At 44.7% G+C, this 27,541-nt stretch overlaps 1 protein-coding gene and 1 pseudogene across 2 annotated transcripts in view; one reads left to right on the top strand and one right to left on the bottom strand.

Moving 5' to 3' along the window:
* The window catches only part of FAM193B (family with sequence similarity 193 member B), a 31,421-nt gene extending 28,190 nt beyond the window's left edge, over positions 1-3,231 (bottom strand). Inside the window, exon 1 of the mRNA XM_082836397.1 lies at positions 2,997-3,231. Within this exon, the coding sequence (XP_082692523.1) occupies positions 2,997-3,206 (210 nt within the window). The 5' untranslated portion in view covers positions 3,207-3,231. The remainder of the gene's footprint in view (positions 1-2,996) is intronic.
* Positions 3,232-10,286: 7,055 nt separating this feature from the next.
* LOC309959872 (small ribosomal subunit protein eS8-like) lies at positions 10,287-26,387 on the top strand (annotated as a pseudogene). The gene is made up of 2 exons: positions 10,287-10,387; positions 25,762-26,387. The product of its transcript is annotated as a small ribosomal subunit protein eS8-like (transcript).
* The last annotated feature ends 1,154 nt before the right edge of the window (positions 26,388-27,541 follow it).

The raw sequence follows: 27,541 nt of genomic DNA, 5'->3' as shown, positions 1-27,541 counted from the left end.
ATGTATCAATGTAGTTTAGTGGCCTAATCAATTAGAAGTAAGGACTTTTGGGATTCCAATTAAGCTCAAAGTCCTGCATTTAAATGTGTACAGGTTATGAAAATGAGCAAAGGAAACTGGATGCAACCAGTGGCCTATGAGCCTTAACTCAGAGGAAGTAATGATCTTCTAAGCCTTACCGCAAACTACTATAAACCAAACTCATTTACTCATTTGGTCTCTAGACCAACTAAGCCCCTTGTGAGGAGGGACCACGGCTGATTCACTTCTGCATTTCCAGCTGGTCCAGGGCCTGGCACAGATCAGGTGTCCTTCATATGATAAAGAGGGCAGACACTTCTCAGAGACTGCAGATTACTGCCTCCTGGAAATGTGGGCCCAGGAGCACCAGATTTTAAGAGATGACACAAATCCAGTTTTGCAGGAAACCTTTGATTTTTAAAAATACTGGCTCAAATCAAAACAAAAACAGAAACAAAACTTGAGGCATTTAAACCTGTATGTGGACTGAAAGTGATCTCATTTGCCATCTTTGGCTTCGGTTTGGCATATGACACTGAATTTCACCTTACTTACCCACTCTAAGTATTTAAGATAGGGTTCTAAGTGGTGGTGGGAGCCAGTGATCCTCACCAAAGGTATGCCTGTGGGTAGAGCAATGACTGATCCCAATTCTTTCAGCAGGTGCTTTTCACCAAGGCACAAAGGCCTGCTTCTGGCACACAGAACCCCCTTCCCCAACAAAAATGGGGCACAATCAGAGGAGTTTGTCAGTTTGTTTCACCTATTGTGGCTAGAGTAAAAAAATGCCTTGTTAAATACCCCACAGTACAGAGAGTGTCCTGTTTTTGGTGGTAGTGGGGGCACCTATAGTAGGAGTTATTTGGGCAAATATTTAGTTTCTCTGAGTTTCTGTTTCTTCATCTGAAAAACGGGGTTAATAGTATTTATATCCTTCAGTTCATTCATTAAAATTTGTTAACCACCAGGCATAGGGGTACAATGGTGACTGACTTGGTTCCTGCACTCTCAGAGTTTACATAGCAAAAGCAGACCAATAATTACACCAATAGCTAACTCATCACATTTGTGCTAAATGCTGAGAGAACACGGGTGGTGGGAAGGTATGTAAAGTGCCTAGTATGAATAAATGAATGAATTGGCAGGTCAAGCAGTGCAGTAGGTAGGAACCTACATGTTAAAGTTGTGTCCTATATAAAAACTAAATGGTTAAGCCATCAACCAAACTTTCTGGCCATGAATACTATAGGCTGGTTAAGTGGCAGGGGACCCTGAATGGGAAAGAGAGAAGACAACAGCTCCCTGGTTCTCTCCTCCCCCACTATCCCCTTCTGGAGAACAGCACTCCCAGGGGGCCCAGAGAAGGGAAAGAGAAAGCTAGAGGAGAAAGCAGCTTCAGGGTGGGATGTCAAATCAGGCAAGGGTGGGGTCCAACCTGAGGAGTCAAATCCTTTGGAACCAGTCTCAGCCCAGGGTAGGGGTGGGGATGAAGGTGGGGCTTCTGACACTCAATAAGTGGTGACATCTTCATTAATTAAAAATCTGACTGTGATCTGAGACACAAAGGAGACCAGTATCAAAACTGGGTTACAATAAGTACAGCTTCTCAACGGATTCATTCTCTCTCATTCACCTAGTTATTCCTACTCTGTGTCAGCAAGGCCCAGGGCTAGGTGTGGAGGACCAGAGATAGATGGCATGATCTGTGCCCTGGTGGAGTTCAAAGTTGGGGGGGGGCGGGCACAGACACATCAACAGACTATCTCATTGTAGAATGGGGAGTGCTACCAGAGGGGAGCACAGGGGGCTGTGGGACAGAGGGGGCACTTCACGCAACTGGGGAGGTTAGGGAAGGCTTTCTGGGAATGGTACCCCAAATAGCATCCCCACTCACATGCACAATTCCAGAGATTCTACTAGAAGGCTGTCAAGAGCCATGCCTTCTGGCTGCACCAGCCTCCCAGAGTCCCCTGCTGCCCGATGCAGTGTCTGCAGAGCCAAACGCATCTTCTGCCACGCCTCATCCTCATCCGGCGCTGCATCCGACCCTCCAAGACTCCTGCAGGAGCCTGCCTTCCTTGGCAGGCTCATCCAAAAAACCAACTCAAAACTCTTTTGTCAGAGCAAGCTTAGGGCGAGCCACCCAGCCCCAGGTGCCATAACCCTCCCAGAGCAACTGTGGCTCATGCCACCCCAGCTTCGCAGTGAACACCGGCAGGGTACCTCCTATTATCTCCTTTGCTCAAATGAAAGTGACCTTCTCCCAGGTGGCAAACTGGAAGCTTTGGAGAGTCCTTCTACTGCTCACTCTCAGCAAGATTCGCCAAACCCAGGGATTTGAGGGTCTGGGTGGGCCGCCTTGTAGGTCGGGGGTATACAGGGGAGAAAGAGCAGGCTTTGCTGGGTTTCCACCTCGGTGCAGGAGACCCACCAAATAGTCTTCTGGGCAGCCTGGCTGTCTGCTGCAACTGCTCCGCTGGGCAAGGAGAGGAGGGAGGCCCCGGGAGACATATGCTGGGGGCACAGCTGCTGAGGGGGCAGCGAGGGGAAGGGGTGGAGCCGCTCCCGGGGGGAGAGAAAAGAGGCTGCAGCCTTCCAGGCCCCAGCGCCCCGAGGTGGCCTATGGGTGGGTGGGGAAGCAGGTGGGCCCAGGGGAGGTAAAGGGCACAGACCTAAGCTGTAGCCTCAAGATTGGTGCGCGGTCCCAGTGTGGGTGTGCGACCAGAACGTTTCCCGGAGGCGGCGGGAGAGGGCAGGAAGCCTGGTCTCAGGAGAACCGGACGTGCCGTGCCTCGGCTTTGGACCAAAGGATCCAGACTCCACTCCCGCCTTGGGGGAGAAAGCCTCAGCCCTGGCCCAGGGGGTAAGGCTCTGGCCCCAGCCGGGGGAGGATGGTCCATCCCCAAACCCGTCCCGGCCCCGCTCCGGGGAGGTAAAAGAGCCCGAGCAGCCAGACTTGCCTCGCTCGCTCCTACCTGGGGACCGGGAGCCAGATTGGGGTCGTCCTCCTCCCTGGGGCCGTCGCGGTAGGGCTCCGCCGGCGCCTCCGGGGGCCCTGCACCCGCTCCTGCTTCCAGGCTCGGCGGCGGCGGGGGCTCCGGCGCCTGGGGCTTCTGCGGCCCCGCGGCCCGCGCCCGCTCGCGCCGGCCCGCGCCGCCACTCGGCCTGCTCCGCCTCCGAGTCATGCTGCTGCTCGCGCCGCTCCCTCGCTTCACTCGCGCCGCCGCCTCCGCCTCCGCCGCCGCAGCCGCCGCTCCCCTCGCAGGACAACAGCCAATATGGCGGCGCCCGGCTCCCCCTCTGTCGCTGCCAGCAGGTCAGAGGGCACGTGGAGTCCGCGCCGCCGCACTAGCCCCCGAGGCTGCCTGCGCCATTTTGAGTAAGGTCACCACCCGGAGTTCCGCGGAAGAGTGAACCTGGTGAGGAAACGCCCTCCCCATCCCAGGATCCAAGGGATGAGACCTGCGCGAGGGGAGGGTGTGCGCTGTAGTAATCGTGCTGCACGGCCCTGGGCGCTTAATAACTGTTAAATGGATGCGTGAATTCGTAATTTCTGTAGTGCTACGCTACTTTCACAGCCATGACCTGACTCCTTGTACCTACACTGAGTGGCAGGTACAGTAGTTCCCATTTTGCAGCGGAGAAAACCGAGGCTGCAAAAGGCGAAATGGTTGCTCAACATCAGCCAGCCAGAACTCATGGGCTCGTGGACAGCCTGAGCTGAAAGGGACAAAGGGATTGTCTAGATTCGTCTTTTCAGTGTATGGTACACGGGGAGTCTAGCGTTTGGTGCTTGGGACAGCGAGACTCACCGTCTCAGTCTGGTGGGGAGAGTGGACACTTAAATACACAATTACAAGTGTGATAAAGATAAGATGACTGGGGCATGTACTAGGTGTTTCCAAAAAAGTGGTATGTGTGCGAGAGGATTTTGAGTGGTACACAAAGGAACATTTAAAAAATGTAATGATTATGTATTTAATTGTTAAAACTGGGATATTTTCCCTCCCTTTCTTTTTTGAATATATGACATGCGTATAGTACAAATTTTTAAAAATAGTTTTGAGTGCAACTTGTCTCATGCCAGGGCCAGTGGTGTCCTGAAACCATATGGTGGTTATATGTAGAGTTGCTGTTGATCCATCAACAAGGGCAGAATTCTGACATTGGCCCAACCCAAGGGAGCAAGGACTATTTTGAGAGGAAGGGCTAAATGGAAGGCCCTGGAGCTCTCCCTAACTGCCAAATGAAAAAATAATACTTCATCTCATTACAGGGATTAGCACCGCCATCAAAGATTTGAAAGATTCAGGGTGATTCCCACTATATCAACATTACCTCTTCAGTTTGTCCAGAACAGAGGATAGATGGTATTTTTTCCCATTCATTTATTTTCTTTGTGGTAAAATTTGAGTAACATAAAACTTATTGTCTTAACCATTTCTAAGTGTACAGTTCATTGGTATTAAGTACATTCATATTGTTGTGCAACCATCACCACCATCTATCTCCAGAACACTTTTCTTCTTGTAAAACTGAAACTCTGTACTCATTAAATAATAACTCCCCATTCTCCTGTCCCTTCAGCCCTTTGCAACCACCATTCTACTTAAGAAAACCTCCCCCTTTTCCCTACACCCCAGCCTCTGGTAGCCACTATTCTACTCTCTGTTATTATGAGTTTACCTTTTTTTTTTTAATATTCCACATATAAGTGAGATCATGCAATATTTATCTTTTTGCGACTGGCTTGTTTCACTTAAAATGTCCTCTAGTTTCATCCATGTTGTTGCAAATGGCAGGATTTCCTTCTTTTTTAAAGCTGAATAATATTCATTTATATTTTATATATATATACTTTTTGTATATTCCTCATATATATTCCTATATATATTGTAGATATCTATATATTCCTTTATATACATATACACATATACAGATATCTATCCATCTATATCACATTTTCTTTATCCATTCATACATCAACAGAGAAGATCTATCTATCTATCCATCTATCTATCTGTCTATATCACATTTTCTTTATCCATTCATACATCAACAGAGAAGATAGGGCTTCCCTGGTGGCACAGTGGTTAAGAATCCACCTGCCAATGCAGGGGACACAGGTTTGAGCCCTGGTCCGGGAAGATCCCACATGCTGTGTAGCAACTAAGCCCATGCACCACAACTACTGAGCCTGTGTTCTAGTGCCCACAAGCCACAACTACTGTGCCCGCGTGCAACAACTACTGAAGCCCTTGCGCCTAGAGCCCGTGCTTCGCAGCAAGAGAAGACACTGCAATGAGAAGCCCGTGCACCGCAACAAAGAGTAGCCCGTGCTCGCCGCAACTAGAGAAAGCCTGCGTGCTGCAACGAAGACCCAATGCAGCCAAAAATAAATAAATAAAATAAATAAATTTATAAAAGCAATAGTAAAAAAACCCCAAAAAACAAAACCAGAGAAGATGGATGGTCTTAAATCATGACCGAGCATTATGATAAACTCATTCTGGTAGGCCAGTGCAATTGTTGGCCCACAATTATAGGTCTGATCAATGCTTTTTTTTTTTTTTTTACGGTACGTGGGCCTCTCACTGTTGTGGCCTCTCCCGTTGCAGAGCATAGGCTTCGGACGCGCAGGCTCAGCGGCCATGGCTCACAGGCCCAGCCGCTCCGCGGCATGTGGCATCTTCCCGGACCGGGGCACGAACCCGTGTCCCCTGCATCAGCAGGCGGACTCTCAACCACTGCTCCACCAGGGAAGCCCTGATCAATGCTTTTTTAAAAATATATATTTATTTGTTTATTTGGCTATGCCAGGTCTTAGCTGCGGCACGTGGGATCTTTGTTGCAGCATGTGGGATCTAGTTCCCTGACAAGGGATTGAACCTGGGCACCCTGCATTGGGAGCATGGAGTCTTAACCACTGGACCACCAGGGAAGACCCTAGTCAATGCTATTTATTCTATACCAAACCTCAGAAAAAGTTTGTGTTCCTCTGGCAGGGGCAGCAGTAGACCTTTACTGTCTTGCTTCAGGGGTATGTCACTCTCTGGACATACTCAGTTTATCGGAATTTTTGACCAAATCACCATTTCAGTGGATATCAGGCTAATCTACTGTGATGCTGATGACAATATCCTGAAGGACCTTGAGAACAGGAAGTAGCAGATACCCTAGATGATTTGGTAAGCATGATGTGTGTGCCAGAGAGCAGATAATAAATCCCACGAATATATAGTGGCCTATCTACTCAGTGAACTATCTAGGGTTCTGCGGTGTGTTTTGATATTCTGCACCAAATAAAGGACAAGCTGCTGAACATCACACTCCTGACCACTAAGAAAGCAGTACTGTACTTGGTGGGCTTCTTTACTTGGTTATAAAATATACCATATTTAGGTATATTATTTTTACCTATTACTGGGTCACTTGAAAGCTATCAACTTTAAGGGGGACCATACAAGGAGAGAAGGTATTCTTACTGGATCAGGCTGCAAAGTAGGTAGTTCTGCCTTTGGCCCTTATATTCAGGCATTGGCTTTTGGAGCAAAGTTATGACCTTGTTCAGCAGTTGTTTTCCTTCTGAGAAACATCTCCTGGCTTGCTTCCCGGGTATGTGGAAATTGGATGCCTGACCATGGCATAGCAGGTGACCACGTGACCTGAGCTACCATGTTATCTGATCTACCTAGTCATAGAATTAGGGGTAGCCAGCAGTACTCCATCATGAAGAAGTGACATATATGGCCTCGGTCCAGCAGGCCCTAAAAGCACAAGTAGGTTGCCTGAGCAAGTTGTTTACATTCCTCTCCTACTGATGTTCATGGTCTCCTGGAGAGTTGTTTGTGATGGGTTGACTAAGGAAGAATAATCTAAAGCCCTGTTTATAAACGGCTTTGCACATTATGTTGGCTCCAGCCGGAAATGGATTGTTGGGGTCTTCCAGTCTTCCTCCGAGAAGGCCTGAGGGACCTGGAAAAGGGAAGTGTGCCCAGAGGCCCCAAAGTAAAGATGCACTGATTCCTAGCCATTGGATAATGGTTTAGTCTGTTGGTCAGGGACTTGGAAGGAACCAGACTGAAGGCTTAGTGACAAGAAGTTTTGAGGAAGATAAATGTGGATAGACTGCCCAGAATGGCTTCAGAGCATAGAGTTATTAGTGTGCCAGATGAACATTCACCAAAGGGTCTCACTACAGAAGAACTTCTTAAGAGCCTGGTGGGCAGCTTGACTCCTGTGGCTATCAGGCAGTCTCCTTCCCTAGCCATCTCAGGACTTGCTCCGTGGGTTTATGAGAAAACTGGCCCAGTATTACGGACTGCTCCCTCCCACGGCTGGCCTACTCTTTGTGCTGAACCGAATTTGCAAGCCTCAGGGAACCAGCCTGAGCCCCCAGGTGGAGCCTTACTTTGAGGGAAACAGCCAGCTATCTCATGGCAGGGAGATTACATTGGGCTCTGTATTAGTCAGGGTTGGCTAACTGCTGTAACAACTGACCCCGACATGTCAGGGGGTTAAAACCATAATAGTCAATTCTTGTTCATGTCACAATTCAATGCTGGATGAAGGGGACTTTGCTTCATGCAGTCATTCAGGGGTCCACTCCCTCTCTGTCTTGTGGCTCTGCCCTCATCCAGGTTCTCTCCATTCAACGAGAGGATGGTAAAGATAGAGCGAGGGTTGCCTGGGCTGTTTTTATGAGCAATACCTAGTAATGACTATACATCACTTTCACTCACATTCTGTTGGGGAGATTTCAGCCACATGGCTCCACCTGACTGTAATCTTTCCTTCCCACTCCTTCCCCTCTCCCCAGGCAAACACTGATCTGCTTTCTGTCTCTATGAATGTTCTATATTTTCATACAGTATGCACTCTGTTTTGCCTGACTTCTTTCCCTCAGCGTAATTACTTTGCAATTTATCCATTTCGTAGTGTGTATCCATAGCTCATTCCTTCTTAGTACCGAGTGGTATTCCATTGTATGGAAGTACCACAGTTTGTTTATCCATTCAATATTGATGAATAGTCATGACAGACCTTTCTTATACATTTAATTAACTTATTATACTGCTCTGAGAACTGGAAGAAAATATTTTTAAAGCATGTATGCAAGGTACTAAAATCACATCTTTTGCCACTGCTTACATTTATATATTTTTTTAATATGCTAACCTTAAAATGTGTGAGAGCAGGGCCAGCTTCATGGATGTACAACCTGCACAGCCACTCAGGGTCCCTTATTCGGAAGGGCTCTGAGCTTGGCTTAACTTTCTGCCATCACCTTCTTGAAATTCTCTCTCTCTTTTTTTTTTTGGCCATGCTGTGCAGCATGGAGGATCAACCCTGTGCCCCCTGCAGTGGAAGCGCAGAGTCTTAACCACTGGACCGCCAGGGAAGTCCTTTGTAATTCTTAATAATGTTTGAACAAGGGGCTCACATTCTCATTTTGTACCAGGCACTCCAGTTTATGTAGCTGGTCCTGAATGAGAGGGTGTGTAGTTTTTGAAACTGTTTTTTGGGGGCATGAAGCAAAAGTTTGAAGGCCACTGGCCTTGACTGTCAAGTCTGTAAGAGCTTGGGCTTTTGAAACACAGCATCCAGGATGGTTTGCAAGTTCTCCTACCTTCCACTCTGTGATCTACCTTACTCCTACTGCAAGGCAACAGTTACAGAACTAACTGCTTGAGGGGTGAGGAGGGAAGGGGAAACTATAAGGGTGATGCAAACCACATTACCAGATCAGCATAGTGTCCCATCTGCACAGGTGAGGTTGGGCACCGTGGGCCTCACACAGCTAACTGAGGGTTTTACCCTTTCCCTGGGGTTGTGTTTAAGGCCCTGGAGTCTTATCTAGTACTCAACTGTGAGTGTGTGTGTATGTGTGTGTGAGAGAGAGACAGTGAGAGTGAGTGTGTGTGTGTACAGGTGTATCTAGTTCTCAAGGTCATCCATCCACACAGGCATTCATGGAGATGTCATTTGTCCCCAGTGGCTGCTGCTGAGAACTGGCTGTTCTCACTCACATGTCTACTAGAGACCCCAGCTCTCTTCCTGCCTCATGAGAATCTTGGTGAGGTTACCTAAGGTTCTTTTTGCCTAGATGTGCCCCAGAGCCATCTCCATGCCCGGTTTTGCTGTTTCCCCAGGCAACTTTCCCCTCTATTCTTGGATTCTTTGCTTTTCCTCCGGCCTCTCTCTGTGCTCTCATCGCTTCCCTCCATCCTCCTCTTCTTTACTTCTGTGACAGGGGAGAGCCAAATCTGACTACATGTTGGATCTGTTTCTTTTACTTTAACCTTTGCTTTCCACTGCTTTTGTTCACTAAAAGGATACTGTCTATACATAATGGCCTAATAATGCCTCGGGGAACCCTGCCCCTCTGCCTGAATGCTAAACTAAAGTGCCTTTGTTCAGGGAAGCATCCTCACCCTGTCCACCTGTGGATGGCTGCAAGTAAGAAGAAATTAACACATCCCCTCCCAGAGGCTGGCCATTCCAGGGGATATTTACAAAACGTATAGCGTTTTTACTTTACTTCCTCATCTCCTCCCCCAGCCCCACCCCACCCCCGCACCCCTACCTCGTTCTATAAAAGAAATGGGCATCCAAACCCCGATAAGATGGTTTTTGGAGAATTTAGTTGGCCATCTTCTCAGTCTGCCGGCTTTCCGAATAAAGTTGTACTCCTTGCCTCAACACCTTGTCTCCCGATTTATTGGCCTGTCTTCTGTCATGCGGCGAGCAGAGTGAGCTTGGACTCGGTAAAACTTCCATTTCTCCAGACCCCTGAAGTCCTTCTTTTGGAGTATCTGGAGGAAGCCCCAGTAGATAACACTGTCTTCTTCTTTTTTTTAAAATATGTATTTATTTATTTATTTGGTTGCACCGGGTCTTAGTTGTGGCAGGCGGGCTCCTTAGTTGCGGCTCTCCAGCTCCTTAGTTGTGACTTGCAGGCCCCTTAGTTGTGGCACATGGGCTCCTTAATTGCAGCAGACAGGCTCCTTAGTTGTGGCATGCATGTGGGATCTAGCTCTCTGACCAGGGATCGAACCCGGGCCCTCTGCATTGGGAGTGTGGAATCTTAACCACTGCACCACCAGGGAAGTCCCAATGGCACTGTCTTCTTGACTAGAGTTCTCTACATACTGGAAAATGAAGCAAAGGAGAGGCAGGTGGAGGCTGAATATTACCATATTACTGACAAAGACCAGGGCAGAGCATTTGCTCAATGTGGGCAACTGAACCCCCAGCCCCCAGTCATGGCAGTGCTAGAATGGGTGGACCTCCCTTCCAGAGCCCCTGGAGGGGTGGTGGATGTGGCAGATCCTAAGAAGAAGAAGGGCAGAACTGAGCAGAGCATGTACCATGTTCTTCCCAAGTACACAAGTACAGTAATCAGATGAGTTCTCTCTCCTAAGAGCAGAAGTTTCCTGTCAGTGGAACCTCTTCACCCTGGGCCAGTTCTTCCTCCCCTCCCCTCCCCTCCCCTCCCCTCCCCTCCCCTCCCCTCCCCTCCCCTCCCCTCTCCCTCATGAAGTTTCTTAAAACTTTTCAGGGACTTCCCTGGTGGTGCAGTGGTTAAGAATCCTCCTGCCAATGCAGGGGACACGGGTTCGATCCCTGGTCCAGGAAGATTCCACATGCTGCGGAGCAACTAAGCCCATGCGCCACAACTACTGAGCCTGAGCTCTAGAGCCCGCGAGCCACAACTACTGAGCCCGTGTGCCACAACTACTGAAGCCCGTGTGCCTAGAGCCCATGCTCCGCAACAAGAGAAGCCACCGCCATGAGAAACCCACGCACCACAACGAAGAGTATTTCCCGCTCACCGCAACTAGAGAAAAGCCTGCGCACAGAAACGAAGACCCAATGCAGTCAAATATAAATAAATTAATTAATTAAAAAAAAACTTTTCAGCTGTGGCTGACACTTCTCTCCTTTGCCCTGAGTCCTTGTTGAAACCGAATCCAGAAATACTTAAAAAAAATCTTTTTAGGGCTTCCCTGGTGGCGCAGTGGTTGAGAGTCCACCTGCCGATGCAGGGGACACGAGTTCGTGCCCCGGTCCGGGAGGATCCCACATGCTGTGGAGCGGCTGGGCCCGTGAGCCATGGCTGCTGAGCCTGCGCGTCCGGAGCCTGTGCTCCGCAATGGGAGAGGCCACAACAGTGAGAGGCCCGCGTACCGCAAAAAAAAAGAGAAAAATCTTTTTAAAATAAAAATTTAAAACATAGACAAATGTAGACAGAATTCTATAATGAGTCCCCTTGCAGTCATCACCCAGCTTCCACAATAATCAACTCATGGCCAATCTTGATTTATCTATAAATTTTACCTTCTCCCCCCCATCCCAACTCCTGTGTTGTTTGAAACAAGTCCAACGTATCACACTGAAAAGACTCTTATTTTCTGCCCTGTCACATTCCACCCATGAGGAGCAATGAGCACAGAATGGACTAGCTGTTGGAAACAGGGTTGGAGTGAATTACTAGGGGAAAAAAAGTGGTAACATTATAAAGATATTATCCTGCCATAGTAGTTAGGCTGTTTCCATTTTCCTTGCCACAGTTGAGGTTCAAGGACTTATCATTTGTCTCTGGCAACAACCTTGTTCTTAGTTTCCTTGCTTTTCTCCCTCTGGATTACTAGTGTTTCTTCATGTGACCACCTGCATCAGAATCCCTCGGAAAACTTGTTAAAATGCAGACCCTGCGCCCCTCTCCAGCCCTGCTGAATCAGATTTTTTAATTTTATTTTATTTTATTTATTTATTTTTGGCTGTGTCGGATCTTCATTGCTGCGCACAGGCTTTCTCTAGTTGCAGCGAGCGGGGGCTACTCTTCCTTGTGGTGTGCCAGCTTCTCATTGCGGTGGCTTCTCTTGTTGCAGAGCACGGGCTCTAGGCGGGTGGGCTTCAGTAGTTGTGTCACGCGGCTCTGTAGTTGTGACTCACGGGCTCTAGAGCACAGGTCAGTAGTTGTGGCGCACGAGCTTAGTTGCTCTGCAGCATGTGGCATCTTCCTGGAGCAGGGATCGAGCCCGTGTCCCCTGCATTGGCAGGCGGATTCTCAACCACTGTGCCATGAGGGAAGTCCCTGAATCAGACTTTTGAGTGTGGTTCCAGATGTTTTTTACAGGGAGCCCAGAATGATTCTGATGCACACTGATGTTGAGAACTGCTGTCCCAATCTAGCCTCCATGCTGTCCCCAGATAGTCTTCAAACACCAAATCTGACCATGTCACCCCCCACTTTGGACAACCAGGAGGCCCCCCAGACACACAGGATAAGTTCCAGGTTAAGGCCTGGTACTTAGGGCCCTTCAAGAGCTGGCCTTTGCGTGCAGCAGCCTCGCTCCCCACCACTCTCTCCCTTGAACCCTGGGTTTCAGCCCTATCATACAACCTTGATGCGCTCAACACTGCATTCTCTCCCTTACCCCTCCAGGGTTTAATAAACGTGTTCTGATTATTCAAGGGCTGGGCCAGGCCAGTGTCTCTTCTTCTTGGAAGCCATCTGTGACTCATTCCTATGTACATTGTGGTAGAAAAGCTGGGGGTTCAGATAGACTCAGGTGTCCATCTAAGCTCTACCACTTTATGGCTATGTGACCTTAGGAATGTCCTCGATTGCTTTGGGTCTCAGTCTCACCATCTAGAGAATGGGGATGAAAGCAGTATCTCATGGGACTGTGAGACATAAATGGAGACCTTGGCACAGTAGGGAGGCAAAACTTAACCTCTGTCCTCTTAGAATCTCTGGCTGGTTCCAAGAATTAAATTGACATGGGACAGATTAAAAGAAGAAAATCATATAGATCTTTACATGGGAGCCCCCACAGGAAAAACAAAGATCCAGAGAAGTGGCCAGGCCTAAGTGTTTATATAGTAGGCTGGACAAAGAGAGACAGTTGTGGAAAAGTAACTAAAATACATGGAGAGGGACTTCCCTGGCGGTCAAGTGGTTAAGACTCCACACTTCCACTGCAGGGGGCAAGGGTTTGATCCCTGGTTGGGAAACTAAGATCCTGCATGCCGTGTGGCGTGGCCAAAAAAGAAAAAATGGGGAGACTAAAGATGAATTATTTTAATAAGGTCTGTTTGTGCAGATTTCTCTTGGTCTCGACTTCCCATCTCTGGTGATAAGAATCTTTCCTCCTGGTACAGAGAGAGCATCTTTCACAAATTTTGTCTCCTGTTTTCAGGAAGAAAAGCGGAGGTCAGAGTACCCTTCACATACCTGCTATTTCTTCAAGAGCCTTTAGCTCAATAATTCTTATGCCAAAGTGGCATATTTGGGATGGCATATTCTGCCACTTTTCAGCACAGTGCCTGGCACATACAGTAGGGTGTTCATAAACAAGAGCTCCCAAACAAGGCCCTGGCCAAGAGAGAGTTAAAGGCCAGAGCATCTCAGATCACTCTGATATCTAATGGAGCCCATGCTGTCAGAATTCACCTAATACAATGATTTATCATGACAATAACTATGAGGGCATCATAACAATGAGATCATCACTGCTCATTGGCCAATATTAGCTCCATCACAGGGCACTCTGACTCCAGTTTTGTCCCCTTTGGCCCCCTGCCACCTTAGAGTGACTTTTCTAGTAAGTGTTATAATGTTGTAACCCAGGGTTTTAGTAATTTCCCATTCCAAAATAGCATTCCAGATCTGTCCTTAGACTTACACCCTTTTCCAGTTTTCCCCAAAATAGTCAAACAGAAGTAATAGGAAAACTTCTTCTATATCACTGGAAATTAGGAAGGGTCTCACGTATACCCTGAGAATATATAGTCATGGCAGAGTATGGATGGGGAGTCTGCTGGTGACACCCCACTCCCCCACTTCCCAGTCCCACTGATATCTCTTGGTTTTAAATGGGGCCAGGAGATGAGAGCTCTAGTAGTCTGCAAAGGACGTGAACTCCAATGGGCTTGGAGGGACTGGAGGATCTCTTCCCAAGGTGGCTCACTCACATGGCTATTGGCAGGAGGCCTCAGTTCCTCACCACAAGGGCCTCTCCACAGGGGGACTGGAGTGTCCTTGTGCACTGGTGGCTGGCTTCCCTCAAGTGAGAAAATCAAGAGAGCAAGGTGGAAGCATAATGCCTTTATGACTCAGCCTTAGAAGCCACATGTTGTCATTTCTGCAGCATCCTATTGGTTACATAGGTCAACACCATTCAGTGTGAGAGGGGACCACATAGGACCATGGATACCTGTAAAGAAAAATCATTAGGGACTGTCTGGGATGCTGACTACCACAGGGATGCTGTCTCAGACATACTTGTGTTGCCAAGACATGGGGGAGGAGGAGAGGTCCCCCCACTCTCAGCATAAAATATTACACAAAATTTAGATACATTGTTCAGCTAGAAAAGAAGGAAGGGGCATTTTCAGAGCTAGGAGAAAGAGGAACACTGCAGTGAGTGAGCCTTGAAGGCCTGTGGCCAATGATGAGTGAATAAACCTTAGGGGTTGGGGTTCTCTGGCTCTAGGCAAGTCAGTGCACAGCAACCTTGACCTACAGGACATCATGTTGGTCTACTGCATGGATGATATCATGCTGACAGGAACAGCTTGGATTCCCCCTCATCAAAAAAAAAAAAGTTATATGTCTTTTAATATTCCTATTAATTGGCTTGGGGCCCTACTCACATTCCCAAGGATGTCCTCCTTCCTGTGGTAGGTCTGCAACTCAGTTGCCCTGGCTAGTTTGGCGTGCAGATGTTTATTGGATAGGACCCCAGAAAGCTTGGGGCATCTCCAGAAGCACCCCATTTTCTCTGGCTACTGTTGCTGCCAAGCCCCACTCTGTAGCCAGAGGTCCAGCAGGGGTGGGGTACCCTGTTCTGGTGCAGCTGGAGTGTCCTTAGGAAGCTGGGGTTCTGCTCCCATCGGTCTGCCAGTTACCACTTCTGCCACCATCAGTGGCTCCAGGAGAGAGAAAGTGATGGAAGGTTCAGGTTCTGGCTCACCCTGGCCATCTTCTCGAAGAAAGAAGCAGTTCTGCTGCTTTAGAGCCTCCAGAGACTCTCTGATGTTGGGCTGGACCACACTGGTAGCCTTAAATTTGGGAGGAGACTTCCTTTCCTCTATTCCAAAGCCTACCCTCATTTCCTATCCCAGAAGAGGGACATCACTTGGGGAGATGGGAGGAAACTAACCTGGCTATTTTCTCCTCTGCAGGTAAACCTTCGCAGTTAGTTACATGGGTGATGACCTCCCTCCAAAAGTCCTTTCTTGGAGGTCACCTTGTGGTAGAGATGTCTTGTACTTCTAGCCTGGTCCTCCAGGGCTGAAGATTTCCGCATACAAAATACCCCTTCACAGAGCCTGTGCATGGGATCAGTAGTTGTGCCTCGCGGGCTGTAGGGCGCAGTCTCAGTAGTTGTAGCGCACGGGCTTAGTTGCTCCACGGCATGTGGGATCTTCCCAGCCCAGAGCTCCAACCCGTGTCCCCTGCATTGGCAGGCGGATTCTTAACCACTGTGCCACCAGGAAAGTCCCAATAACCTAATGATTTTAAAGACAGAGAAATAGAATTTGAGTTACTTCATTTCTGTCATTCTACATGTGACCACATTTATTTCTGTTTAACATGTAAAACAGTGAGAGAGGAAAAAATGCAAACTGTGAGGTGTAATAATCTTGTTAGATTTTCGTTCATATATGAAGTATTTTATTAAGTTTGACCCATATCATTACAATTGATAGTTGTTTTAAATTGTTAATTTTTTTACTAAAAAATGAATCAAGAAGATAAAATATTTCATCAGTGGTATGATTTAGTAGTTGCCTCAAACCTTTTGTAGATGTTTTTATTTATTTTATATTTAAAATTGTGGCAAAATATAAATAACACAATTTACCATTTAGACCACTTTAAAGTGTACAGTTCAGTGGCATAAAGTACGTTCATAGTGTTGTGCAACCATCACCATTATCCATCTCCAGAACTCTGTTCATCTTGTAAAACTGAAACTCTGTACTCACTAAACAATAACCTCCCCCTTCCCTCTCCCCCTAGCCATTGGGAACCACCATTCTACTTTCTGTCTCTATGAATTTGACTGCTATAAGTGGAATCGTACAACAGAGATTTTGGGTTTATTCAAATTCATGTATCAGTTAATTTACTAACTAGTCATAGTAATAACTAGACATTTATTTACATATGATATTACTAAATCAGACTACAAAAAAGAGGAAAACCGCCCCTGACATCTAGGGCTGGCCTGGCACTCACAAGTAGGCCTTGGTGTTCTGTTGAACATGACCAATTTCATAGGACCTCAACATCAGATGAGGTCACTATGTGACTGTGATGGATCAAGAAACAGGATTCCACTCAATAATCAGGTCTGACCACAGACAAAAACTTGACCATTGTCCCAACCTCCCAGAATGACCAGGCATCCTCTGGTCCTGGCACGTACGAGGGCTGCTTCTTTACCAATCACACCTTTAGCCTTCATTCATTCCTCCTGCCTTACAGATTGGATTTATTATACATCCTCTGGTCGTAAAATTACCCCCACTTCTTGACAGCATCCAATCCAGAGGAAAACCCACTGCCTTGAGCCCTCCTCCAAAATGCCTACAGGAGCCCTAATCCCATAACAAATTCTTTCCAACACCCTCTTGCTGAGTTGCCTCAGGGTTCCCCTGTGATGTGCATCTAACTTTGCTGAAATGAAAAACAAACCCCACTTGTTCAGTTGCGGGTGAGCTCTTGCTGGTCTTTGGCTGGAGGATGTTGACAGAATTGGAGGTTCACCAAGATTCAGCAGAAGCCCTCCCAACCTTGGACCAGGACCCTTGAATCAGTAATACTGTGTGCATCTGATACTCCTCCCAGTCTCTACCTATTTGAGGTGTCCATAGTCAGGAGACAAGCTCATGCTGAACTGAGATCTGATGTTTTGTTGAAATCCCTCAGCACTGAGTTTCTTTTTTTTTTTTCCCAGGAATAAGGCCTCTTGAGGTTGTTTTGGTTACTTGTTTCTAGCCTTCTAACACTTGTTCTATGGTCTATCTGCCTGCCCAGTGTCTTGAGCGTTTTTCTATAAGATGAAAACTGTGTTTTTTTAATTGAGATGTAATTGACATATAACATCGTATTTGTTTTTTATTAATATTTATTTATTTGGTTGCACCAGGTCTTAGTTGCGGCAGGCGGGCTCCTTAGTTGTGGCTTGCTGGCTCCTTAGTTTTAGCATGTGGGCTCCTTAGTTGTGGCATGTGAGCTCTTAGTTGCGGCATGCATGTGGGATCTAGTTCCCTGACCAGAGATTGAACCCGGGCTCCCTGCACTGGGAGCGTGGAGTCTTATCCACTGTGCCACCAGGGAAGTCCCAACATTGTATTAGTTTTAGGTGTACAACATAGTGATTTGAAATATGTATATATTGAGAAATGATCATCACACACCAGGGTAAATTTAATAAACATCCATCACCACATATAGTTACATAATGTTTTTCTTGTGAAGAGAACTTTAAGATCTACTCTTTTGGCAACTTTCAAATATACAATACAGTATTATTAACTATAGTCCTCATTGTTGTACATTACATCCCCAGAGCTTATTTATCTTGTAACAGGAAGTTTATGCCCTTTTACCACCTTCACTCATTTTGCCACTCCTATCCTGCCGCCTCTGGCAGCCACGAATCTGTTCTCTGTATTTATGAGTTTGTTTGTTTGTTTAGAATCCACATGTAAATGAGATAATATGGTATTTGTCTTCTCTGACTTATTTCACTTAGCATAATGTCCCCTAGGTCCACCCATGTTGTCACTATTGGCAGGATCTCCTTCTTTTTTATGGCTGAAAAATGCTCCTCTGTGTGTGTGTGTGTGTGTGTGTGTGTGTGTGTGTGTGTGTGTGTGTGTGTGTTACCATGTCCTGGATTTACTGTAAATAATGCTGCAATAAACATGGGGGGTGCAGATATCTTTCTAAGATAGTGATCTTGTTTGCTTCGGATGAATACCTAGAAGTGGGATTGCTGGATCATATGGTAATTCTATTTTTAATTTTCTGAGGAACCTCCATGATGTTTTCTGTAGTGGGTGCACCAACTTACATTCCCACCAACAATGCACAAGGGTTTCCTTTTCTCCACATCCTCTCCAGCATTTGCTGCTTCTTGAGAATGAAAATTCTATGGGAGAGATGGGCATAACCCTGATAAGTTCATTCTCTAGTTGGACATTCTTTGTCTTGGGTCATCATTTCAAAACCTTGTAAAGATTTCCTCCTTGATCTTGTCCTTGTATCCCTGAGAACTATTTTGTTTAGCTTAGTTTGCCTAGAATTAGGAGGTTGTATCTGGCTCTGATGGGTGCTGATTGATTGGCCTTTGGCCAAGCTTCAGAGAAATAAAGTTACACATGAACCATCCTTATGGACCATTCGGTTCCATGGGCTCTTTTAAAAAAGGGCTTCTTCCTGGTCGAACACTTACCTGCTGCATGCTTTCTAACCACAACACCACCAACTTGTACTTAGTTTTCTGACTGCTCCAATTTCACCAGTGACAATTTGGAATTGCAGTAGCCACTTTGGGGGCTTTTAAAAAATTTTTAATTTTATTTATTTATTTATTGCGGTACGCGGGCCTCTCACTGTTGTGGCCTCTCCCGTTGCGGAGCACAGGCTCCGGACGCGCAGGCTCAGCTGCCATGGCTCACGGGCCCAGCCGCTCCGCGGCATGTGGGATCTGCCCGGACCGGGGCACGAACCTGTGCCGCCTGCATGGGCAGGCGGACTCTCAACCACTGTGCCACCAGGGAAGCCCACTTTGGGGGGCTTTTGACATTGAAAAGATTGTTCATTTAAGAGACACCTTCAAGCAAAAAACAAACTCTCATGAAGAGATTGTCTTGTTTGTTGAAAAGAGAGATCATTTTATTTAATGTAGGATGAACTCCATGCCTCCATTTCCATACCTCGGGGATTAGTAAATGTGGGCTTTCTAATTGTAAGGCTTGAGAAATTTGTCAAAGGCCCAAGTTACTCTCTAAACCAGCTGTAATGTGGTTTCTTCTGTTTTCCTGTTTCTAAAGTTCTTCCCTTCCCTTGCAGAGGAAACATAAGTAGTCTTTTAAAATAACAATTTCAGATTGGTCTAAAGCCAGCTGCTTCTCACTTTTTCTGTTCCTCTCTCTTATGCTCTCAGTAAACTTAAAGATTACCATTAAAATGGAAAACAAAACAAGACATTCGGTTGTTATGTGCACACTCTAGAACTATCTAGTCCAAATAAATAGTAAAAGTTGTCTAAAACAAAATTATTCAACTGTGTTTTTTATGTGTGTAGACACTCGAAAGTCTATGTGCATAATAGCCTTTGTTAAAAGACAAGAAGAAGGTTTAATTCCAAGATAAAAGAGCTTTGGGCATGGTTGAGAGTCTTGGAAAAGTAGTTTACCATATAAAAATAATGTCAACACAATATTCTGGTTTGTACATGACCAGGGTTAAATTTCTCATGATTTAAACTTTCTTAATTTCCTGATTCATTTTATGAGGTACGTAAGTTACCACTGTTTCCATAACCTGTTTAAAATGAAAGATATGTATATAGTTTTATGTCACTAAATGAAATTATAATGTTGGATGTCTTTTTTTATTGTGGTAAAATATACATAACATAAAATTTTACCACTGTAACCATTTTTAAGTGTACAGTTTCGTGGTACTTACTACATTCACATTGTTGTGCAATCATCACCACCATCCATCTCCAGAACTTTTCTTCATCCCAAACTGAAACTCTGTACCCATTAAACACTAACTCATCATTCTCCCCTTCCCCCAGCCCCTGGGAATCATTGTCCTACCTTCTGTCTCTATGAATTTGGCTATTCTAGGTACCTCATGTAAGTGGAATTATACAATATTTGTCCTTTTGTGTCTGGCTTATTTCACTGAGCATAATGTCCTCAAGGTTCATCCATGTTGCAGTGAATGTCAGAATTTTCTTGTTTTTGAGGCTGAATAATATTCCATTGTATGTATATGCTACAGTTTGTATATTCATTCATCCACTGATGGACATTTGGGTTTTTTCCACCTTTTGGCTATTGTGAGTAATGCTGCTATGAACATTGGTGTACAAATATCTGCTCAAGTCCCTGCTTTCATTTCTTTTGTGTATATACCCAGAAGCAGAATTGTTGGGTCATAACGGTAATTCTACATTTAATTTTTTGAAGAACTGCCATACCATTTTCCACAGCAGTTGCATACATTCCCACCAGCAAAGCACAATAGTTCCAATTTCTCCGCTTATTGGCCATTTGTATATCTTCTTTGGAGAAATGTATATTCAAGTTCTTTGTATATTTAAAAATCAGGTTGTTTGTTTTTTTGTCATTGATTTGTAGGAGTTCCTTATATATTCTGGATGTTAATCCATTATCAGATATATATAATTTTAAAATATTTTCTCCCATTCCATGACTTGCCTCTTTACTCTGTTGATTTTGTCTATTGATGAAAAAAAAATTTTTAATTTTCAAGTAGTTCTATTTATATAGTTTTTCCTTTGTTGACTGTGCTTTTGGTGTCACATCAAGAAATCATTGCCAAATCCAAAGTTGTGAAGCTTTTCCCCAATGTTTTGTTCTAAGAGTTTTATGGTTTTAGCTCTTATATTTAGGTCTTTGATCCACTAAAAAATAATTAGCTTCGTTAATTTACGTTATTAAAATTTTACTTTATTTAGTTTTTAGTCATGATAAAAAAACATAAAATTTACCATCTTAATGATTTTTTTAAATATATCATTTTATTTTATTTTATTTTTTTTTGGCCATGCCGTGCAGCTGTGAGATCTTAGTTCCCCCACCAGGAATTGAACCCACGCCTTCAGCAGTGAAAGCGTGGAGTCCTAACCATGGGACTGCCAGGGAATTCCCCATCTTAATGATTTTTTTTAAAAAGATTTATTTATTTAATTTATTAGTTTTGGCTGCGTCAGGACTTAGTTGCAGCTCATGGGCATTTCGTTTTGGTGCGCGGGCTTCTCTTTAGTTGTGGCGTGTGGGTTTTCTCTCCCCTAGTTGTGGCACGCAGGCTCCAGGGCATGTGGACTCTGTAGTTTGTGGCCCGCAGGCTTTCTAGTTGAGGCGCACAAGCTCAGTAGTCGTGGCACGTGGGCTTCGCTGCCCAGTGGCATGTGGGATCTTAGTTCCCTGACCAGGGATCGAAGCTGCGTCCCCTGCATTGTAAGGCAGATTCTTTACCACTGGACCACCAGGGAAGTCCCTCTTGATGATTTTTAAGTGTACTGTTTAGTAGTGTGAAGTACAGTGTATTCACATTGCTGTGCAACTGATCGCTAGAATTTTTCATCTTGCAAAACTGAAGCGCTATACCCATTAAACAGTAACTCCCCATTTTCTCCTCCCCACCAGCCCCTGGCAACTACCATTCTACTTTCTGCGCCTATGAATTTGACTACTCTAGATATCTCACACAAGTGGCATCACACAGTATTTGTCTTTTTGCGACTGGCTTATTTCACTTAGCACAATGTCTTTAAGCTTCACCCATGTTGTAGCATGTGATATGATTTCCTTCCTTTTTTAAGGCTGAATAATATTCCATGGTATGTATACATTGTATTTTATTTATCCATCCATTCAATGAACACTTGTGTTGCTTCCACCCCCCTTGGCTATAGTGAATAATGCTGCTATTTTGAACATGGGTATGCAAATATCTCTTTGAGATTCTGCTTTCAATTATTTTTAATATACAGCAGTAGGATTGCCAAATCAATATGGTAATTCTATTTTTAGTTTTTGAGGAGCTGCCATACCATTTTCCATAGTGTTGTGCTGTTTTACATTCCCACCAACAATGCACAAGAGTTCTAATTTCTCCACATCCTTGTCAACACTTGTTTTCTGTTTTGTTTTGATTGTAGCCATTCCAGTGGGTGTGAGATGATGTCTCATTATGGGTTTTTTTCCTTTTAAACAGACTTTATTTTTTAGAGGAGTTTTAGGTTCACACCAAAATTGAGCAGAAAATGCACTGAGTTCCTGTAAACCCTCTGTCCCCACACAGAGCAGCCTCATCCACTTTCAACATTCTGCACCAAAGTGGTACATTTGTGACAATCGATGAATCTTACATAATTATCACCCAAAGTCTATAGTTTCATTAGTGTTCATTCTTGGTGTTGTACATTGTATGGGTTTTGATAAATGTAGAATGACATGTATCTATCATTATATTATCATACAGAATAATTTCACTGCCCTGAATATCCTCTATGCTCAGCCTATTCATCCCTCCTACCCTCCCCTCCTAACCCCTGTAGCCAGTAATCTTTTTACTGTTTCCATAGTTTTGCCTTTTTTAGAATGTCATATAGTTGGAATTGGAGAGCAGATTAGGCCACCCCAAGAAATCATCCTTATTGTCAGGGATAGGGAATTCAAGGCTGAGAAGGCTCTATAAACAAATTTTGTTTCTTTTCATTAATTTGCTACCCCAAGTCCAAACCCCCTTGTTTTGTCAAATCTTCACAAGTAATTGTTTCTTTGTCTAAAAGGTTAAGAAGCAGCCTGCTTTGGTAACTTCTCTGAGTCTCACATTCCTTCAAGCACTCATATGTACAAATTAAATTTTTCTCCTGTTAATGTCTTACGTCTAATTATTAAACCAGCCACGAAACCTAGAAGGGAAGAAAGGAAAAGTTTTCCTCCCCTAAAGAATAATACAGTATGCAGCCTTTTAAGATTGGCTTCTTTCACTTAGTAATACACTTTTAGAAAAAAAATTTTATTTATTTATTTTGGTTGCTCTGGGTCTTAGTTGTGGCATGCGGGATCTTCGTTGCGGCATGCACATGGGATCTAGTTCCCCAACCAGGGATTGAACCCAGGCCTTCTGCATTGGGAGCGCGGAGTCTTACCCACTGGACCACCAGGGAAGTCTCTTAGTAATATACTTTTAAGGATCCTCCATGTCTTTTCACGGCTTGATAGTTCTTTTTTTTAGTGCTGAATAATATTCCATAGTTTAGATATACCGCAGTTTTTTTTATTCATTCACCTACTGAAGGACATCTTGATTGCTTCCAAGTTTTGGTAATTATGAATAAGTCTGCTATAAACATTCATGTGCATGTTTTTGTGTGGACATAAGTTTTCAACTCATTTGTGTAAATATTAAAGAGCATGATTGCTGAATTATATGCTAAGAGTATGTTTAGTTTCGTAAGAAGCTGCCAGTCTTCCAAAGTGACTGCATCATTTTGAATTTTCACCACCAATGAATGAGAACTCCTGTTGCTCTACATCCTCACCAGCATTTGGTGTTGTCAGTGTTCTGGATTTTGGCCAATCTAATAGGTGTGTAGTGGTATCTTATTGTTGTTTTAATTTGCATTTCCCTATGACATGATGTGGAACATCTTTTCATATGTGTGTTTACCATCTGTATATCTTCTTTGGCAAATTGTCTATTCAGGTCTTTGGCCCATTTTTAAGTTGGATTGTTAGTTTTCTGTTGTTGACTTTTAAGAATTCTTTGTATATTTTGGATAACAATCCTTTATCAATATGTCTTTTGCAAATATTCTCTCCCTGTCTGTGGCCTGTCTTTCCATTCTGACAGTGTCTTTTGCAGAGCAGAGGTTTTTAATATTAATTAAAATGAAATTATTATCTATTATTTATTTCATGGATCATGACTTTAGTGTTGTTTCTTATAAGTCATTGCCATATCCAAGGTCATCTAGTTTGTCTCCTGTGTTACCCTCTAGGAGTTTTATAGCTTTGTTGTTTTACATTTAGGTCTGCGATCCATTTTGAGTAAATTTTTTTTTTTTTTCTTTTTGCAGTACGCGGGCCTCTCACTGTTGTGGCCTCTCCCATTGTGGAGCACAGGCTCCGGACGCTCAGGCTCAGCGGCCATGGCTCATGGGCCCAACCGTTCCACGGCATGTGGGATCTTCCCGGACCAGGGCACAAACCCGTGCCCCCTGCATCGGCAGGCGGACTCTCAACCACTGCACCACCAGGGAAGCCCCCCCAATTTTGAGTAAATTTTTGTGGAGGGTGTAAAGTCTGTGTCTAGATTCATTTTTTTTAAATTTAATTTTACTTTTGGTTGCGTTGGGTCTTCGTTGCTGTGTGCAGACTTTCTCTAGTTGCAGCAAGCGGGGGTTACTCTTCGTTGCAGTGCATGGGCTTCTCATTGTGGTGGCTTCTCTTGTTGTGGAGCATGGGTCCTAGGTGCATGGGCTTCAGTTGTTGTGGCGCATGGGCTCAGTAGTTGTGGCTCACGGGGTCTAGAGCACAGACTCAGTAGTTGTGGCGCATGGGCTTAGTTGCTCCGCAGCATGTGGGATCTTCCTGGACCAGGTATCGAACCTGTGTACCCTGCACTGGCAGGTGGATTCTTAACCACTGCACCACCAAGGAAGTCCCTAGATTCATTTATTTTGCGTATGATGTCCAGCTGTTCCAGCACCATTTGTTGAAAAGACTCTTTTCTCCATTGTATTGTCTTTGCTCCTTTGTCAAAGATCAGTTGACTACATTTATGTGGGTCTATTTCTGGGCTTTCTACTCTCTTCTGTTACTCTATTTGTCTATTCTTCCACCAATACCACACTGTCTTGATGACTGTAGCTTTGTAGTAAATCTTGAAGTTGGGTAGTGTCAATCCTCTAACTTTATTCTCTTCCTTCAATATTGTGTTGGCTATTTTTCTTCCAGTTACTTCATTTTTACTAGTTCACATTTTCAGCAGACAAATCAAGGTGCAAACAGGGTCTTTTACCCTTCCATAGAAACTTTAGAATCAGTTTATTAAAGTCCATAAATTAATTTGTTGGGATTTTTATTGGGATTGTGTTGAATCACAATCCAGTTTGGAAGAACTGACATTGTGACAGTATTGTGTCTTCCTACCCATGAATATGGAATATCTTTCCATTTATTTAGTTCTTCTTTGATTTCTTTCATCAGAGTTTTGTAGATTTTTCTCATATAAATCTCGTACATATTTTGTTAGATTCATACCTATTTCATTTTTGGGGGTGCTAATGTAAATGATACTAGATTTTTTCTTTTCTTTTTATCGAACTATAGTTGATTTACAATGTTGTGTTAATTTCTGCTGTATGGCAAAGTGATTCAGTTATACATATAAATACATTCTTTTTTATATTCTTTTTCATTATGGTTTATCACAGGATATTGAATATAGTGCCCTGTGCTATAAAGTAAGACGTTGTTGTTTATCCATTCTATAAATACTAGTTTGTAGCTGCTAACCTGGAACTTCCACTCCCTCCCTCCCCCACACCCCTCTCCCCTTGGCAACCACGAGTCTATTCTCTATGTCTGTGAATCTGTTTCTGTTTCATAGATAAGTTTATTTGTGCCATATTTTAGATTCCACGATGATATTATATTTTTAATTTCAAATTCCACTTTTTCATTGTAAGAAAACAGTTGACTTTTGAATATCCATCTTGTGTCCTGCAAACTTGTATCTTGCAACCAGGATCACTTATTAGTTCCAGGAGTTTTTTGTTGTTGTTGTTGTTGATTCTTTCAGATTTTCTACATAGATGATCAAAGTTTGTTTGATCATGGGGGAGCCAACCTTGGAGAGCTGAGCGTGAGGCAGGGTGCTGGGCTGGTGGGCTGGCCCCGGGCTCCCTGGCTCAGGCTCCTGACCCCACTTCCACACAGAGGCATTTCTCAGGACAACTGGCACAAGCGCTGCAAGACTGGGGGCAAGAGAAAGCCCTACCACAAGAAGTGGAAGTATGAGCTGGGACACCCTGTTGCCAACACCAGGAGTGGCCCCCGCCGCATACACACAGTCTGTGTGTGAGGAGGTGACAAGAAGTACTGGGCCTTGAGGCTGGACGTTGGGAACTTCTGCTGGGGCTCAGAGTGTTGTACATGCAAGACAAGGATCATTGATGTTGTCTATAATGCATCCAACAATGAACTGGTCCACACTAAGACCCTGGTTAAGAATTGCATCGTGCTCATTGACAGCACACGTACCAACAGTGGTACGAGTCTCACTATACACTGCCCCTGGGCCGCAAGAAGGGGGCCAGGCTGACTCCTGAAGAGGAAGTGATTTTAAACAAAAAACGTTCAAAAAAGAAATTCAGAAGAAATATGATGAAAGGAAAAAGAATGCCCAAATCAGCAGTCTTCTAGAGGAGCAGTTCCAGCAGGGCAAGTTTCTTGCATGCATTGCTTCAAGACCAGGACAGTGTGGCAGAGCAGATGGTTATGTTTTAGAGGGAAAGGAGCTGGAGTTCTATCTGAGGAAAATCAAGGCCCGGAAAGGCAAATAAATCCTCTTCCCTCCTATCTTAGCTCATGTAATAAAGGTGTTTATTGTTCTTAAAAAAACCCCAAAACTGTTTGATCACAGAAAGTTTTATTTCTTCCTTCTCAATCTGAATATTTTTATTTCCTTTTCTTGTCTTATCATATTAGCTAGGCTTTCAGTATGATGTTGAAAAACAGCGGTGAGAGGGGACATCCTTGCCTCATTTCTGATCTTTACAGGAAATCTTCGAGTTCCTCACCACTAGGTATGATGTTAGCTGTAGGTTTTTTTGTAGATCGTCTTTATCAAGATGAGAAATTTCCTCTCTATTCTAGTTTGCTGAGAGTTTTTTAAAAAAATAAATTTATTTATTTATTTTTGGCTGCGTTGGGTCTTTGTTGCTGTGCGTGGGCTTTCTCTAGTTGCGATGAGTGGGGGCTACTCTTCATTGCAATGCACGGGCTTCTCATTGCGGTGGCTTCTCTTGTTGCAGAGCATGAGCTCTAGGCACGTGGGCTCTGTGGTTGTGGTGCACAGGCTTAGTTGCTCTACGGCATGTGGGATCTTCCCGGACCAGGGCTCGTACCCATGTCCCCTGCATTGGCAAGCAGATTCTTAACCACTGGGTCACCAGGGAAGCCCATCAAACATTTATTTATTTTTTTATTATTATTTTTTTTTCGGTACGCGGGCCTCTCACTGTTGTGGCCTCTCCCATTGCGGAGCACAGGCTCCGGACGTGCAGGCTCAGCGGCCACGGCTCATGGGCCCAGCCGCTCCGCGGCATGTGGGATCTTCCTGGACTGGGGCACGAACCCGCGTCCCCTGCATCGGCAGGCAGACTCTCAACCACCGCGCCACCAGGGAAGCCCCCAAACATTTATTAATAGTTCTAAACCTTTTGTTTCTCTGTAAAAGGAAGCCAGTGTTCAGTAATTAATGTTTCAGTATCTTATTTTATTTGGAAACGACCTAGTTATTTAATAAACTTCCATCATTTAACTTAATTTAGCACAACTCTAAATTTTCATGTTGTTGAATATCTGGAGAGAATTTTTTTTTTTAGCTTCAACCCCATGCGGCATGAAGGATCTTAGTTCCCAGACCAGGGATCGAGCCTGTGACCACTGCAGTGGAAGTGTGAAGTCTTAACCACTGGACCACCAGGGAAGTCCC

This window comes from Leucopleurus acutus, assembly GCF_964270905.1.
Source record: "Leucopleurus acutus genome assembly, chromosome: 3".
Classification (NCBI taxonomy): Eukaryota; Metazoa; Chordata; class Mammalia; order Artiodactyla; family Delphinidae; genus Leucopleurus; species Leucopleurus acutus.
Note: the sequence above shows the minus strand (reverse complement) of the source record. Positions and strands in the feature narration are given on the sequence as shown.